This window comes from Capricornis sumatraensis, chromosome 12, assembly GCF_032405125.1.
Source record: "Capricornis sumatraensis isolate serow.1 chromosome 12, serow.2, whole genome shotgun sequence".
Lineage (NCBI taxonomy): Eukaryota > Metazoa > Chordata > Mammalia > Artiodactyla > Bovidae > Capricornis > Capricornis sumatraensis.
The window spans coordinates 92,786,948-92,802,912 of record NC_091080.1 but is presented as its reverse complement, the minus strand read 5'-3'; the positions used below and the strand labels follow the sequence as shown (position 1 = coordinate 92,802,912).

General features: G+C 55.2%; 1 protein-coding gene across 1 annotated transcript in view; it reads left to right on the top strand.

Annotated features, from left to right (window-relative positions):
- Positions 1-7,080: 7,080 nt before the first annotated feature.
- The window catches only part of IRS2 (insulin receptor substrate 2), a 28,455-nt gene continuing 19,570 nt past the window's right edge, over positions 7,081-15,965 (top strand). The window contains exon 1 of the mRNA XM_068984677.1: positions 7,081-11,053. Coding sequence (XP_068840778.1) covers positions 7,081-11,053 — 3,973 coding nt within the window. The remainder of the gene's footprint in view (positions 11,054-15,965) is intronic.

The following is a 15,965-nucleotide window of genomic DNA, read 5'->3' as shown; positions in this document are numbered from 1 at the left end:
CAAGAATTATATTATTTGATTTGATTCTCACAGACTGGTGAACATCAAACACTGTAACATGTAAACACACTGATAAACCACTCTCATTAGTTGTTATTCTTATCATTGCTATTATGTATTAAGCTGTTGTTTTGCTTTTCTCTTTTATCCAGGTGAAAGGTACTTGAAGAAATAAATTATGTCTTCTGATCCCTTCACACTGTTTGGATAACTTAGCTCAAATACCATCACTAATTTGAATATCTCTGTCATTGGCACTGCCAAAAAACTGACTAGAGCAATTATGAAAGAGGGTATAATTTATACTTTTAACTCTGATAAATAAGCTATGAGTTCATAAGTTCAAATTAATCCAAAATGTAGGCACTTTTGACATTTCACTGCCATTTGCCTTTTGTAGCTTTTAAAATGTTATTGATAGTTCTGAAAATGTATTTTCTTTCCTCCATACTTTTTCAAATGTTACTTTTCAAAATCTCTGGAGATGACTTTGGCTTATTCTAAAAAAAAAAAGAAAGAAAGAAACTGATAGGTTAATTTTGTGGAGAAATACAACCAAAAGTTTGTATCCTGATTGTAACCCTGAGGTTTGCTCCAGGAAATATTTGAAAATACTCTTGTTTAGATTCTTATTTTTAATTTGTTGGTTAGGTAGTTTTCTAAAATCTTAAAGGACAACGACATACATTTTTTATATAATAGCTGTTCTCGGTAACTAAAGATGCAAATTGAGATATAAAGTGTATTAGGAAATGTGACCATATTAGCTTGATACTCAATCCAAAAAGAAAAGAAAAAATTATGAAGCTTACTAACATAGTCATTCCTCATTTGTTATCTGACATTGTCTTTAGTCACTCCTTGATGCTATTTCTCTTTTATCTCAAGCAGTTTCTATCGACTCTAAGTGTAAAGATGATGCCTAGCCAGGGTCGGTGAGCTTGCAAGCAGCTTTGCACAAAAGCAGGCACCTCTCTGGCTGGGAGAGCTCGCAGGGGAACTGGTCCTGCCTTGGGAGGAGGCCTTGCCAGTTGGTGGCAGCATTCACAAGAGCGGGTCATGTTTCCTCTCTTATCTGTAGGTTGGGTTTCAAAACAGCTCTCTCGAAAACAGACTGAAAGGCGAGCTGGAAACGGCACGTGAGCGACTGCAGGAAAGTGGGAGGCTTCTGACTACAGCCCCAAACACCAGCGCATCTGGCGACAAGCGGGCAGCCGCTGTCCTATTTACCTCCTGAGCATTTTTGCAAAACCAGGGCGAAAGCTGGCTCCTAGAGCAGTGAGACAGTGGCGTCAATGAACTCCAGCTGATATTTCTCCTTCCTTAACATCTGGGCTGTGTTCAAGGGCACTCCCAGCTGGCCTCACTGCCCACCCCTCTCCCCTCCCAGAAAATATAGCTGTGTCCTTTTACAGCCCCCCTTTTTTTTAATGTCATCTGCTCAGGAAGTACATATTGAGAAGTAGACACTTTAATTCTGATCTGATAGAAACAAAACGAAACAAACACATAGAACATAAACAAGGCTTTAACTCAGCAGCTACAACATCGCAGGACACCAATTTAGTCATGCAAAACCTAAGTTATATTTCAGGGCCAAGAATTCCAAGGAAGAGGGATTTTCTGAGAAGGAACAGTTTTTGCTTGTCTTGATGATTCAGTAATGTTATTATATAGCCATTAATGTAAACTTTTAATTTCCATCCTGGAAAGTCTTTAGGGGAAAAAAGTGTGTATGTGTTTTAATATAGAAACATATTCTCAAACACAACAGAATTCAGAGATGAATGAATAAGAAGTCTAAGTCACTGACTGCAGTCACTATGTAATTGCTTGTTTATATGTTAATATTTCTTCAATATAATTCTTTTAAAAATGAAAATGTTCTGCATATTGGATTGGCTGTCCTGGAGCTTACCACATAACTGACCATTATTCTGAGCAGTATTAATTCAATTTATACACTTTTCAGAATAATTCTTGAGCGTCAGAGTAGTTTGCTCAAGAATATATGCACATAAGAAATCATTTACTTTAGAAAACTCTTCTTCCCCAAAAGAATATTTTTAAAAAAGGATTATTTAAAATGCATCAGGATTTTTAAAGAGCAAAATAAATACTGAAGTGGAAAGCTTTACCACTTCCAAGAAAACGATACACCCTATGAACAAATCCTGCTTTTTCAAACATTTGCAAAGCCACCCCTTGACAGCAAATGATCTGAACAGCAGTTACATTCTTTCATGTAAAACACTCTGTTGCACAGCACTGGCATATTACGAAACCCTTGTGAAATTTCAGTTGAAACATATTAGCAAATATATTTGTGAGGAAAAACTAGCAGCCTAAGTGCAGGAAGCCCCCATATGGATCCTGCTGCTGCTGCTGCTAAGTCGTCGTGTCCGACTCTGCGTGACCCCATAGACAGCAGCCCACCAGGCTCCCCCATCCCTGGGATTCTCCAGGCAAGAACACTGGAGTGGGTTACCATTTCCTTCTCCAATGCATGAAAGTGAAAAGTGAGAGTGAATTCGCTCAGTCGTGTGGGAAAGTCTGTCCTTGGAGTTCATTCATCACAGAAAGGGTAATGTATTACATGAGCTACTGAAATACATTATTTATTAAAAAAAATTTTTTTTTGAAATACATTATTTAATATAGCAAACTTGATGGAATGCTGCCACTCCTTCTAAAGACTGGGCATACACCTCTGATGTTAAAATCTCTACTCCTAAAATACATTTTAAGTTAAAGCTACTCTAACTGCTCATATAATATTTCACTGACTGATCACCTTCAGTTCAGTTCAGTCGCTCAGTCGTGTCCGACTCTTTGTGACCCCATGGACTGCAGCACGCCAGGCCTCCCTGTCCATCACCAACTCCCAAAGTTCACCCAAACTCATGTCCATCGAGTTGGTGATGCCATCCAGCCATCTCATCCTCTGTCGTCCCCTTCTCCTCCTGCCCCCAATCCCTCCCAGCATCAGAGTCTTTTCCAATGAGTCAACTCTTCACGTGAGGTGGCCAGAGTATTGGAGTTTCAGCTTCAGCATCAGTCCTTCCAATGAACACCCAGGGCTGATCTCCTTTAGGATGGACTGATCAGCTTAGTCAGTTCATAAAGAAAGAGTCCATCAAGACAAAAGTACTGTGAAACAGCTACAGGGTTAAGAATTAGAAACAAAAACCAAAAAACTCTCATGTTAACTGTTCCCCTGCTACACATGCTTGCTTATGTGAAAGAGAAGCAAATTAATGGTCATTATTATTATTACTCCCTGGGGAAGGGCATGGCAACCCACTCCAGTATTGCCGCCTGGAGAATTCCGTGAACAGAGGAGCCTGGTGGGCTACAGTCCACGGGGTCACAAAGAGTTGGACACAACTGAGCGACTGACAGACATTATTATTACTATTATTTGTATTATGAATTATTGTATATTTTTAATATCACACTTTTACAAAATTGACTACTCTATGAAAGGTAATTAAATTATTCCAGAAAGGACTTTTTGGTTTGGTAAAAAAAAAAAAAAAAAAATCACTGTGTAAGATTTTATATTAAAACAACAACAAAACCAACCAACCAAAGAACAATATTCGTTGGAAGATATGGCCATCTTGTCATCCATTCCGGGCCATGGGAAAGCATTTCATCCAGGCTCTAGCTGGCGACAGGCCACGAAAGCAGCACCCAGCCCTGCACAGGGGACAGGTTGGCAGATGTTAGTAGCTGACTCTTGCTGGAGAACAGCTGGAAAAATCACAAGGTGTCAAACAAGCTTTAAATAAATAAATAGCTTATTTGGCAATGGAAAGGGAGAAAGACAACCAGTTCCTTCCTTGAGGAAGACTGGGCTGTTTCTAATTACAGAGTTCCTTTCTGCTGGCTTCACGGGCTGACTTCTTAATGAGAAGGGAAATTGTACTCCCACACTTGCAGCTAGAGGTTCTAGGACTTCAGAATGACAATTAGTTTGCAGTTTTGCTGCAGCTCTGTGATCCTAGAGTATGAGAACACCACTGATAGAGAAGATAAATTCTTCACCCTGGCTTGTCTGTACCTAACCAGGGACCGACTGACTAGTACACCGGGGGTGTCAGCAGCCAGCACAGAACTTCTGACACCATTACTGGAACGCTGGTATTGAACACCCACTGGAACAGCTTTAAGGAGGGGGAAAAAAAACAAAACCCAAGATGGTCTTGTTGACATACAAAGGGCACAGCAACTAAATATTCAATGAGTATTTGAAAACTTATTTTGTTTGAAAAGCCAAAATCAAGCGGAAAAATCCTTTCTTTGAATAAATTATTATGGCATGATGCTAGAAAGAGGTTACCCCACAATCACCCTCTGCTTGCTAGGGTTACTGAACATTTAGGCAGGTCGGTTTACTGGAAATGATCACACAGACAACGAAATTGGGCCACATGGTCTTGAAGCTCCCAGATGAGAAGCCCCATCAACTCTCCTTGCTGGGTGGACAGCTTGCTAGGCAACATCGGTTACCATAAAAAGGACAGCAAGATCTAAAAGTAATAGAACACACACACAATCACACACACACACACACAAATATGTACACACACACCCATGCCCACACACAGAAATGCGCAGGCGTACACACTCACACACACACCCCCCACCACTCCTAGAAGTATTATTTTGTAAAGCATGGTTTGTTTAAAATGAAGGATCGACTTTGAACACACCTCTTGGGGGCAAATTCTGATGATTTTTGTGTCATTGATCCTTCTTCTGTTTATGTTATTCATCAGTAACCATAATTTATAATTTATATAGCAACTAACAAAACTACTACGATCTTTCAGTAAGTAGGGATCTCTCGGCCCATAATATTAACTAGCACAATTTTCAGGTCACTTTTTTACAAACATGTTAAAATAGTTATCACTCTTTCAAAAATTACAATCTTAAATTATTTTTCTTCAATGTAAGACTCCATGACATTGGAAACGAAGACTTTTGTAAGGTATAGACGGCATTCAAAGGCAAACTTCCAGGAATTAATTTTTTTTTTTTTTTGTTTCAAATCATTTCATGAAGACGCAATTAAAAACAAACCAAAAAGCCCGACCAAGGCTTGTGTCTATAGCCTTTTTCGTTTCCGCAGGATTCGTAGCCTGCTCGGATCTGAACTCGGGGACTCCCACCCTCAACAGCAGCCCTCACAGTCATTTAGGAGACGCGTTATATGGTGGGTCCTAATTTGTAATCGACTTTGAAAGTCACAGACGCCACGTAGATGGAAATATCTGAAGCATCCAAGGGGATCTTTCACGCAGCACCCGCTGCGGGCGCGTAGGTCCGGAGACGCCCACTCCCGCGCCTCGGCGCGCGGGGCCGGGGGTCGGCGGGGTGCTGGCCGGCCGCGGGGACCCGGCTCGGCTCGCGGGAGCCCGCCCTCTTCCCGGCACGATGGATACTGCAGTCTTCTCCGCCTGCTCGCCCTCCCCTTTCTCCTGTTACATCTAAACAGACGATTTCAACTTCCCGAGAACATGCAAGTGAACGGCGCTGATGACGCCCCGGAAAGGGCCCACGATCGGGTGCGGGGGAAGGGCAGCCCTGAGCGGCGGGACCCCGGGAGCGCCTGGGGCCCGCGCGGCCCGGGGCTGGGGGCGCCCCCATCCGCGCCCCTTGCCGACCACGGTTCCCCTTCCAGGAAGGGGCTAGAAGCTGCTATCGATCCTGAGCTCACCGGTGACTAATGGGATGCTCGTAAACAAGCCGCGGGCCGGGCACCAAGGGAACCACCCTGGCGCGAACCCGCAGAGGCGGGGGTGGTGGTGGGGGGGGCGCGCGCCCACCCCCAGCCCGGGCACCGGATCCGCGCGCCGAAGCGTGTGCTGCGGCGGGAGGGAATGTCGAGGGGGCAGCCGAGTTCACTGCCTCCTCCAGGCCCCAGCCAGTGGGGCGGCGGCGAGGCGGTGCGGGGCCCGGGGGTGGGGGGCGTGCCACCGCCCCCTCCCAAGCCCCGAGCCTGGGCTGGCGGTCTTGCCCCTTGATCTCGGTCGGCCCCCGCCCCCTGCAGCGTCCCCTCCCCGGCGGAAGCTCCGAGCCCAATTAACTGAGTCAAAGGCGGGAGGACCGGGCCCTGCGCGCGGCGGCCGGCCCCCGCCCCTCCCGCGCGCCCCTTTTCCCGCCCTGGGTGGCATCTCCTCCGCCGGCCTCCGCAACGAGCCTCTGATTAATGAGGCCCGGCCGCCCCCGCCCCGCCGCGCCCCGCCCCGGCCCGGGCCCCCCGCGGGAGGGGGCGGGGGAGGGGACGGCGGGAAACGCGGCCCCGGGAGAAAGGGGGGCGGGGTGGGGACGCGCGGCCCGCCCTCCCCGCGGCCCGCGCCCATTGGCCGCGCGCGCCGTCCGTCGGGGGGCGCGGCGCCAATGCGGGCGGCGGGGCGGGGCGGCCGCGCCGTGTGTGCCTGCGTAACGGCGAGTCACATGTTGTTTTGCTCTTCTTAGTTCAGTCACTCGGTGCGCGATGTGTTACTCACTGTGCGGCGGGGACCGCGACGAGCCCGGGTCGCCGTTGGCAGCGGCAGTAGCAGCGGCAGCAGCGGCAGCGGCAGCCCCGGCGGCGGCGGCGCGGACCCCGAGTCCCCGGGCACACCCCGGCACCCCGGAGCGCAGCGCGGCGGCGGGACCCATTCGGCCGCGCGCGCCGTAGGCTCGGCCCCGCGGCTCGGGGACCCCGACTCTCGGCCCAGCCAGCGAGTCCCCCAGGCGCCGCCCGAGAGCCCGGGAGGCAGCGGCCGCGGGCAAGCCGGGCCGCGGGGAAGGGGGGGGCGGCAGCCACCGCCCGCGCCGGGCACCTTCTGGGGCCCCGGATCGCGGAGGGCGCTGCGCCACCGCACGGGTGCCTGCCCCCGCGGGGCCTCCCGTGCCAAACCTTCCCCACCTCCTGGGCCCGAGGGACGCGGGCTCCGGCGGGCGAGCAGGGGGTGGTGGGGAGCCGCCCGCGCCCCCCTGCACTTCGCCCCCCCCCCCCCGACCCCCAGCCCCGCCCCCGGCCCCTCCAAGCCAAGCCGGGCTGCGCGGCCTGAAGCGCCCGCGATGGCGAGCCCGCCGGAGCACGGGCCCCCCGGGCCGGCGGGCGGGGACGGCCCCAACCTCAATAACAACAACAACAACAACAACCACAGCGTGCGCAAGTGCGGCTACCTGCGCAAGCAGAAGCACGGCCACAAGCGCTTCTTCGTGCTGCGCGGGCCCGGCGCGGGCGGCGACGAGGCGGGCGCGGGCGGGGGCCCGGCGCCGCAGCCGCCGCGGCTCGAGTACTACGAGAGCGAGAAGAAGTGGCGGAGCAAGGCGGGCGCCCCGAAGCGGGTCATCGCGCTCGACTGCTGCCTGAACATCAACAAGCGCGCCGACGCCAAGCACAAGTACCTGATCGCCCTCTACACCAAGGACGAGTACTTCGCCGTGGCAGCCGAGAACGAGCAGGAGCAGGAGGGCTGGTACCGCGCGCTCACCGACCTGGTCAGCGAGGGCCGCGCGGGCGCCGGCGACGCGCCCCCCGCCGCCGCCGCCACCTCCGGGTCCTGCAGCGCCTCCCTGCCCGGCGCCCTGGGCGGCTCGGCGGGCGCCGCCGCGGCCGATGACAGCTACGGGCTGGTGGCGCCCGCCACGGCCGCCTACCGCGAGGTGTGGCAGGTAAACCTGAAGCCCAAGGGTCTGGGCCAGAGCAAGAACCTGACGGGCGTGTACCGCCTGTGCCTGTCGGCGCGCACCATCGGCTTCGTGAAGCTCAACTGCGAGCAGCCGTCGGTGACGCTGCAGCTCATGAGCATCCGCCGCTGCGGCCACTCGGACAGCTTCTTCTTCATCGAGGTGGGCCGCTCGGCCGTGACGGGCCCCGGCGAGCTGTGGATGCAGGCGGACGACTCGGTGGTGGCGCAGAACATCCACGAGACCATCCTGGAGGCCATGAAGGCGCTCAAGGAGCTCTTCGAGTTCCGGCCGCGCAGCAAGAGCCAGTCGTCCGGCTCGTCGGCCACGCACCCCATCAGCGTGCCTGGCGCGCGCCGCCACCACCACTTGGTCAACCTGCCCCCGAGCCAGACGGGACTGGTGCGCCGCTCGCGCACCGACAGCCTGGCTGCCACCCCGCCCGCCGCCAAGTGCAGCGCGTGCCGGGTGCGCACAGCCAGCGAGGGCGACGGCGGCGCCGCGGCGGGGGCGGGGGCGGGGGCCGGGGCGGCGGCGGGCAGCCCCCTGAGCCCGGGCCCGGTGCGCGCGCCCCTGAGCCGCTCGCACACGCTGAGCGGCGGCCGCGCGGGCAAGGCGGCGCTGGCGCCGGCAGGGGGCGGCCTGCAGCACAGCCGCTCCATGTCCATGCCCGTGGCGCACTCGCCCCCGGCGGCCACCAGCCCCGGCAGCCTGTCGTCCAGCAGCGGGCACGGCTCGGGCTCCTACCCGCCGCCCCCCGGCCCGCACCCGCACCTGCAGCACCCCCCGCACCCCCAGCGCCCCTCCAGCGGCAGCGCCTCGGCCTCGGGCTCCCCCAGCGACCCCGGCTTCATGTCCTTGGACGAGTATGGCTCCAGCCCCGGGGACCTGAGGGTCTACTGCGGCCACCGGAGCAACACGCCCGAGTCCATCGCTGAGACGCCCCCGGCGCGGGACGGCAGCGCGGGCGAGCTGTACGGCTACATGACCATGGAGCGGCCGCTGAGCCACTGCGGCGGCCGCGTCTACCGCAGGGTCTCCGGGGATGGCGCCCCAGACTTGGACCGAGGGCTGAGAAAGCGGACTTACTCGCTGACCACGCCTGCCCGGCAGCGGCCCGCGCCCCAGCCATCCTCCGCGTCCCTGGATGAGTACACCTTGATGCGGGCCACCTTCTCGGGCAGCTCCGGCCGCCTGTGCCCATCCTGCCCCGCGTCTTCTCCCAAAGTGGCCTACCACCCGTACCCTGAGGACTACGGCGACATCGAGATCGGCTCGCACCGCAGCTCCAGCAGTAACCTGGGCACGGACGACGGCTACGTGCCTATGACCCCCGGCGTGGCCCTCCTGGGGACGGGCGGCGGGAGCTGCAAGGGCGACGACTACATGCCCATGAGCCCCACCAGCGTGTCGGCCCCGAAGCAGATCTTGCAGCCGCGCCCCGCACCCGCCGCCTTGCCCCCTGCGGGGGCCGCGGTGCCCACGCCCGCGTCGGCGGCCGGCAGGGCTTTCCCGGGCACTGCGGGCGGCTACAAGACCGGCTCCCCGGCCGAGAGCTCCCCCGAGGACAGCGGGTACATGCGCATGTGGTGTGGTTCCAAGCTGTCCGTGGAGAGCGCCGACGGCAAGCTGCTGCCCAACGGGGACTACCTCAACATGTCCCCCAGCGACGCGGGCACCACGGGCACCCCGCCCGACTTCTTCTCGGCCGCGGGGGAGACGCTGCGGGGCATGCCCGGCTACTGCTACAGCTCTCTGCCCCGCTCCTACAAGGCCCCCCACGCCTGCCACGGCGACAGCGACCAGTACGTGCTCATGAGCTCGCCTGTAGGCCGGGTCCTGGAGGAGGAGCAGCTGGAGCCGGCCCCCGGCCCCGCGCAGCCGGCCAGTGCCTTCCCTGCCGCGGCGGCTGGCAGCGGCCACCCCCAGCCACCTCATCCCGCCGTGCCTTCTCCCGGGAGGCCGGGCGGTGGCGGAGGCAGCCGCCCCGACGGCTTCCTGGCCCAGCGCTGCCGGGCAGTGAGACCCACGCGCCTGTCCCTGGAGGGGCTGCCGGCCCTGCCCCGCATGCACGAGTACCCGCTGCCCCCCGAGCCCAGGAGCCCAGGCGAGTACATCAACATCGACTTCGGGGAGGCCGGCGCGCGCCTGTCGCCGCCCGCGCCCCCACTCCTGGCCTCGGCCGCCTCGTCGTCCTCGCTGTTGTCCGCCAGCAGCCCGGCCTCGTCCCTGGGCTCCGGCACCCCGGGCACGAGCGGGGACAGCCGGCAGCGCTCCCCGCTCTCTGACTACATGAACCTCGACTTCAGCTCGCCCAAGTCGCTGCAGCCGGGCGCCCAGGGCCGGGACCCCGTAGGCTCCTTGGACGCCCTGTTGTCCCCCGAGGCCTCCGTGTACCCGCCGCTGCCCCCGCGCCCGGCCGCCCCCACCTCGGCCCTGCAGCCGCCGCCGCCGCCGCCCCCGCCAGGCGAGCTGTACCGCCTGCCTGCGGCACCCGCCTCCAAGGGCCCGGGCGCAGCCTCCTCCTCGTCCTCGGACACGGGGGACAACGGTGACTACACCGAGATGGCCTTCGGCGTGGCCGCCACCCCGCCACAACCAATTGTGGCGCCCCCAAAGCCCGACGGTGCCCGCGTGAGCAGCCCGGTGTCAGGCCTCAAGAGGCTGAGCCTCATGGATCAGGTGTCGGGAGTCGAGGCCTTCCTGCAGGCTGGCCAGCCCCCAGACCCGCACCGGGGGGCCAAGGTCATCCGCGCGGACCCGCAGGGGGGCCGCCGCCGCCACAGCTCCGAGACCTTCTCCTCGACCACCACTGTGACCCCCGTGTCCCCGTCCTTCGCTCACACCCCCAAGCGTCACAACTCGGCCTCGGTGGAGAACGTCTCTCTCAGGAAAGGCAGCGAAGGAGGCGGCGGCGGGGGCAGCAGCGGCATCCTGGGTGGGTGCGATGAGCTCCCTTCGTCGCCCCACCAGTTGCCCCCGCCGACACCTCAGCAGGCGCGGGCCTGGACGCCGGCTCAGCCCGGCGGCGGCCTGGTCGGCTGTCCCGGGGGCACCAGCTCGCCGATGCGCCGGGAGACCTCCACCGGCTTCCAGAACGGCCTCAACTACATCGCCATCGACGTGAGGGACGAGCCGGGGCTGTCGCCGCCCCTGCAGCAGCACCCGCACGCGCAGACGGGCGACAGGAGCGCCTGGGGCCGCACCCGGAGCCTCGGGGGTCTCATCAGCGCCGTGGGCGCCGGCAGCCCTGCCGCGGTGTGCGGAGGGCCGGGCCCTGGCGCCCTGCCCGCGGCCAACGCCTACGCCAGCATCGAGTTCTTGACGCATCACCTGAAGGAGGCCACGGTGGTGAAAGGTGAGGGCCCGGGGCCGGGAGGAGGGTGGGCAGGCGGGTCGGCTAGAAGCCGCTTCTCTTCGGGGGCACCTTGACCTCGGTGCCCACGTTCCGGCGCAGGGCTCTCGCTTTTTTTTTGCCTTTGGGCCAGTCCCTGTCTTTCCCCAAAGACCTCGCCAGAGCGCTCAAGTTGTCTTTGAGTTAAACAGTGAGTCTTCCGACTAGAGAGGCAGACCTGCTTTCTTTGGCTCCAGAGCCCCCCTCCTCTTCCCGTCTGTGAACACCTTGGGGGGGGGGGGCGCGGGGCGGGGCTGGGGGGGAGCAGCTCAGCCACTCCCCCCGGGTCGTGGCCCAGGGCGGTCCTCCCATTTGTGAGGTGGGAAACCTCCACTTGGAGGGATGGGCCGCTGGCGGCTCCCAGGCCCGCAGACGTCACCTTTCTCTTTGTTTTCCTGGAGCCTGGACAGGCTGATTTTTGCTGAGCCTCAAAGTTTATAAAAACAGGCCCCAAAGTTGTTTAGGAAACTAGCATCCATTTTGGCTGGCGGTTGCAGGGAGCCCTGAGCCATTTCAAGTTTACATGCGGATCGTGGGAGCTTTTCCACCAGAGGCGTGCCCGTTCTCTAGGGGGCTGAAAGGGTAACGCTGCTTAAACCCGCTCTGGAGCTTGAGCCCACCTGGGGGTCACCTGGAGAGTCTGAGGCGGCGCTGGCCGGGCTGGGTGGCCCCATGCGGTGGGTCTGGGATGTGGCTCCCAGTGTGCCTTCCTAAGAAGCTCCCCTGCTGCGCTGGTGCTGCTGGTCGGGGGGCCCTGGCTGGGGGCGGAGTTGGGGGCACTTGCCCAGTTAGACTGCTGGAGCAGGTCTGAGAAATGACCTGTGGGGTCAGCCGCAGTCAAGGAAAGCGGCCAGTGGGCGGAGCCCAGGCGCCAGCATTTTCCCGGTTGCCCAGGCGATGAGAATCTGGGCCTCAGAGAAGACAGTGAAAGATGACCACGTGGGTCTTCTCAGGAGTAGTCACAGGGGGTGCCCAGTGCTGTCCCCCCCTCTCTCCTCACAGACTGGCAAGGACAGAGGCGTGCTTGCCTTGACCTGGTTGTCTCAGACCCTGAATGACCAGGGGGAGGAGAGGAGGGTGGGCTCAAAGAGTTTCTTAATTTTATAGCTGCTTCCGTGCAGGAAGATAGAGGCGCTGTGGGAAGCGCAGAGGACAGAGTAGTGAACGGTGCTCAGATGCTGGCCTGAGGTCAGCAGTCTGCGGGGGTTACAGGCTGATGATGGACGCAGCTTGGGGGTCTGTACACCCTGTGTTCTGAAAGCAAACAGACGCATCTGATGCGGGGTAAATTCAGCATGTGTTTCCTCACAGCCATGGGATTTAATATTACAGCTGGGTTCAAGAGGGTGGGGACGTATGTACACCTGTGGCCAATTCATGTTGATGTATGGCAGATACCAACGCAATATTGTAAAGCCATTATCCTCCCAACAAAAATAAGTTTAAAGAAGAAAAATAAAAGTTATAGCTGTAGGGTGGATACCCTGTTGTTCTCATACAATAGAGGAAAGCAACTTGCTTTTTTCCCTGAAATCATGGACTACAAGATGAAAAGAGGCACGGTGACCTCTCAGGGACACGGCCCTTTGGCATTTAATGACGCCAGTTGGAAGCCGTCAGGATGTGCCCCGTAAATGGTGACGCTCAGCTGAAGGTCGCTTTTCTTGGAGGCACTTAAGCCCTACAGGTGCGTCTGAAAAATCGCTGGCGTGTCTGGGAGTTGAAGGATTATTAGGTGCCGTCCAAGACACAGGCCAGGTAAACACAGCAGCCTAAGTAGGCTTGACTGGGGGAAATCCGCACGCACAGGAAGGGATACAGGCCGTAGTGGACACCGAAGCACATCTTCCTGAAATCTGATTCTCATCAGAAAAAACAGCCTGAGAACACAACACCTTTTACAGCCCCTGGTGGAGCAGGCAGGAAAAACCCGGACTGGATTGAGGAGGGCCCTGGGAGGCGGTTCTCGCAGCAAGCGGAACAGTGAGCCGGGACGTGTGCCTCCGGGCCTGAAAGAAACCAAGGCCTTTCGGATAAAGTAGATACATTCAGAAACGTGATTCACGGCTGATATAATGCCCTTTTCAGATGAGGGAAAATGTTAAACTGCAAGAGATAAGTTTAGTGAGAGGCCTGGTCCGCCTTGTTTTGTTCCCGATTTCCCACCAGTATAACATTCTTCTCAACTTATAGGATTCAGGGCTCTGAAATCAAAGCTGTTTGTAAGTTCTGTGGTCACTGAAATCACTTTGGATTGCTGTTTGTCCAAAGTCTCTGTGGGTGTTACAGTAAACACCCTCTGAAGAACGGAAAAAGACTATTTTTAAACAAAATAGATAACTACAATTGATGCATTGTGTCCAAACCATTTTTTTTTCCTCCTTTCTTTTGAAAAGGCCTACACGCTAAATGGATTTCTAGTAGGCTAATTTGAGCACAGAGAACAGCGGACGAGGAAAGAGGAGGGTCTCATTTTAATTAACGAGGTGGTGGTGGGGGGGAAGCTTAATTGTGTTCTGTGGAGCCAGAAAGGGACTGTCGGGAAACCTTGAATCCACCTTTATTTAACTCTTGTTTGCGCAGAGACATTGGTTTGTGATGCTTATAAATAAAAAGTTCACAGGAGATGTGTTTTTTGACAACATGATTTATAGAGGGAAGACTTGCAGAGCATTTCTTTGAAGATAAAACGAAAAGTGAGCTTCCTGAGTCATTGGGTGCATGCTCTGACCCTCAGAAGGGGCTGTGTTTCCACACCCAGCTCCTCGGGTTGTGCGTGGAAAAACTCCATGAGCTCCACGGAGTTGGCAGTATTCTGGGGTCGCTTGGGTAGCGTTTGGCGTTTGGATAAGCGGTGACAAAGAGTTAAGGTTCCAGTAACGGGCTTGCTGATTGGTTGGTTGCAGTAGAATTGGGGCTGGGGGCGGAGTTTCAGTGCTGGAGCCAATTAAAAAGTTCAGTTCAGTTCAGTTCAGTCGCTCAGTTGTGTCCGACACCCAGACATGTGTTTATGTTTTCGTAGGTCGTCCAGAGAAGTTGAACATTTAACTCTAAATTATGCCTCTCACTTGGGAGCAGGGAGAAGGTGCTTGTTCTGTGTTTTGTGGGTGTGTCTGTGGAAAAGTCTAAGCCATCTTTACCGTGTTGTTTGGGAGCAGACATGCTCCTGCTGAATTTACTGAGCATTCAAGCCGCTTTTAAAAATTAACTTTGTATGTTTGGTTGTTAGGATTATAGATTGTCCTATACTGTAAACTATGCTATTTTAGTATTCCTCTTTGGTGAGGTTTTTGTTCTAAAATTGGTGTGTGTGTATGTACAAGGCGGATTAGATAAGAATTACCCTGAAAGCATCTGTATTTAAATTTGTTTGATAAAAGGACTATTTATTCACATCCCACAGAAAGAATCGTGGGATAAGAGAGCAACACCATCACCATTTATGTTTAAAAGTGTTGTCTGTTGAAGTCTTCAAGCAGGGGACCTGAATATTTTTAGAACTCCAAGGAGATGGCTTGACAAACCACACATACTTTATTTTCTCTGTGGTGCTTGCTTTTCCACTTTGGTTGGCCGGCTCTTATCGTAATAAGCCAATCGTGTGCCCGGCTCCCACCCTGTTCCCAGGAGCAGGCAACTGAGGTGCTGATACACACAGGCTTTCCTGAATGAGAGTCACGTGACTTGTTCTAGTCCCTTTATTGAAAGAGAAACCTTTACCAAAATAGTACTTCGGAAAAGGAGGCAGGGTGTGTGAGCACCAACCCAGGAATCAGGAAACCAGGTTTCTAGTTGCTGATCTCGGTGAGTCACGCACGAGACGAGTCCCTCTATCTCACTGTCTCTGTGCGGGAGCTTGTCCCCATCCAGGGAGCTTCGGCTCCTCTAAAGAAGAATGCCAATAAATCCCGCGATGCTGTTGATACCTGTTAGCTTGAAACCGCGAGTATTTGCAAGAAAGACACTTCTGTCGATGTGTGTTCTTAAATTAAAAACAAAACCCCAAATCCTCATAGTTGTCTGAATGTGGAGCCAGTACCTTCCTGAGAAATGCACGCCTCTTCTGTTTGGTGTCACTGCAGTCTCTGAGAGCCTTTGTTTTCTCCCGACTCTGTTTCACTGGAGTGTTTTTTTTTTTTTTTTTCCCATAGATAATTATCAATTGTCACATAGTAGTCTTTTAAATTACCTAGTAGAGTAACAGAGAAGGAAAATAGCATTCTAATCCTGAAACTATATCAGGACCGCGCTTTCTGATGACCTTTTATGATGTGGCCATATATTAAGAGATATTGGCAAGATGAAAATGTGTAACTGGAATGTAGGTTTCTCATACTGACAGTGTTGGCCCTTCATCTGGGGAGCATCAAGAGAAAGAGGGATCCCTGAGACTTTTAGCTGCTGAGTCATCACTGTTGGTCGGGGACTTGGCTTCTCGGGGTTGACTCGGTGAGCCCGGTCACACCTGCACTGGTTTTGGTCCGGCTGTCCCAGCTGGTCAGGAAAGCCTCCAGGGTTTGATCCTTTCATTCCTCCATGGGCCCGCCACCCTCCTGAAAAGGATTTTTAGTTGATAATTAATACTTTATTTTCTTTAGACCTTAGTATTAAAACGAGTCTCTTTCTGAGAAGAACTTGCAAAAGGTTTAGGACCAGCACGGGGATGATGGCTTTTCTGTTAAATCCCCACTAATGCATCTTCTGTAGCAGCGGAGTTCCGAGAGCCAGGTAGCTTTTGGCATCAGATTTGGCAGGGGGAGAGGGGTTTTTTGTTTTGCTTTTTTGGGGTAGAATCAAGTGTTCCCGTTTCACCTTAGAAGCTTAAGGGAAAATGCACCCTGACTCTTTTATCTGCTTTGCCAAGTGCACAGAGTAG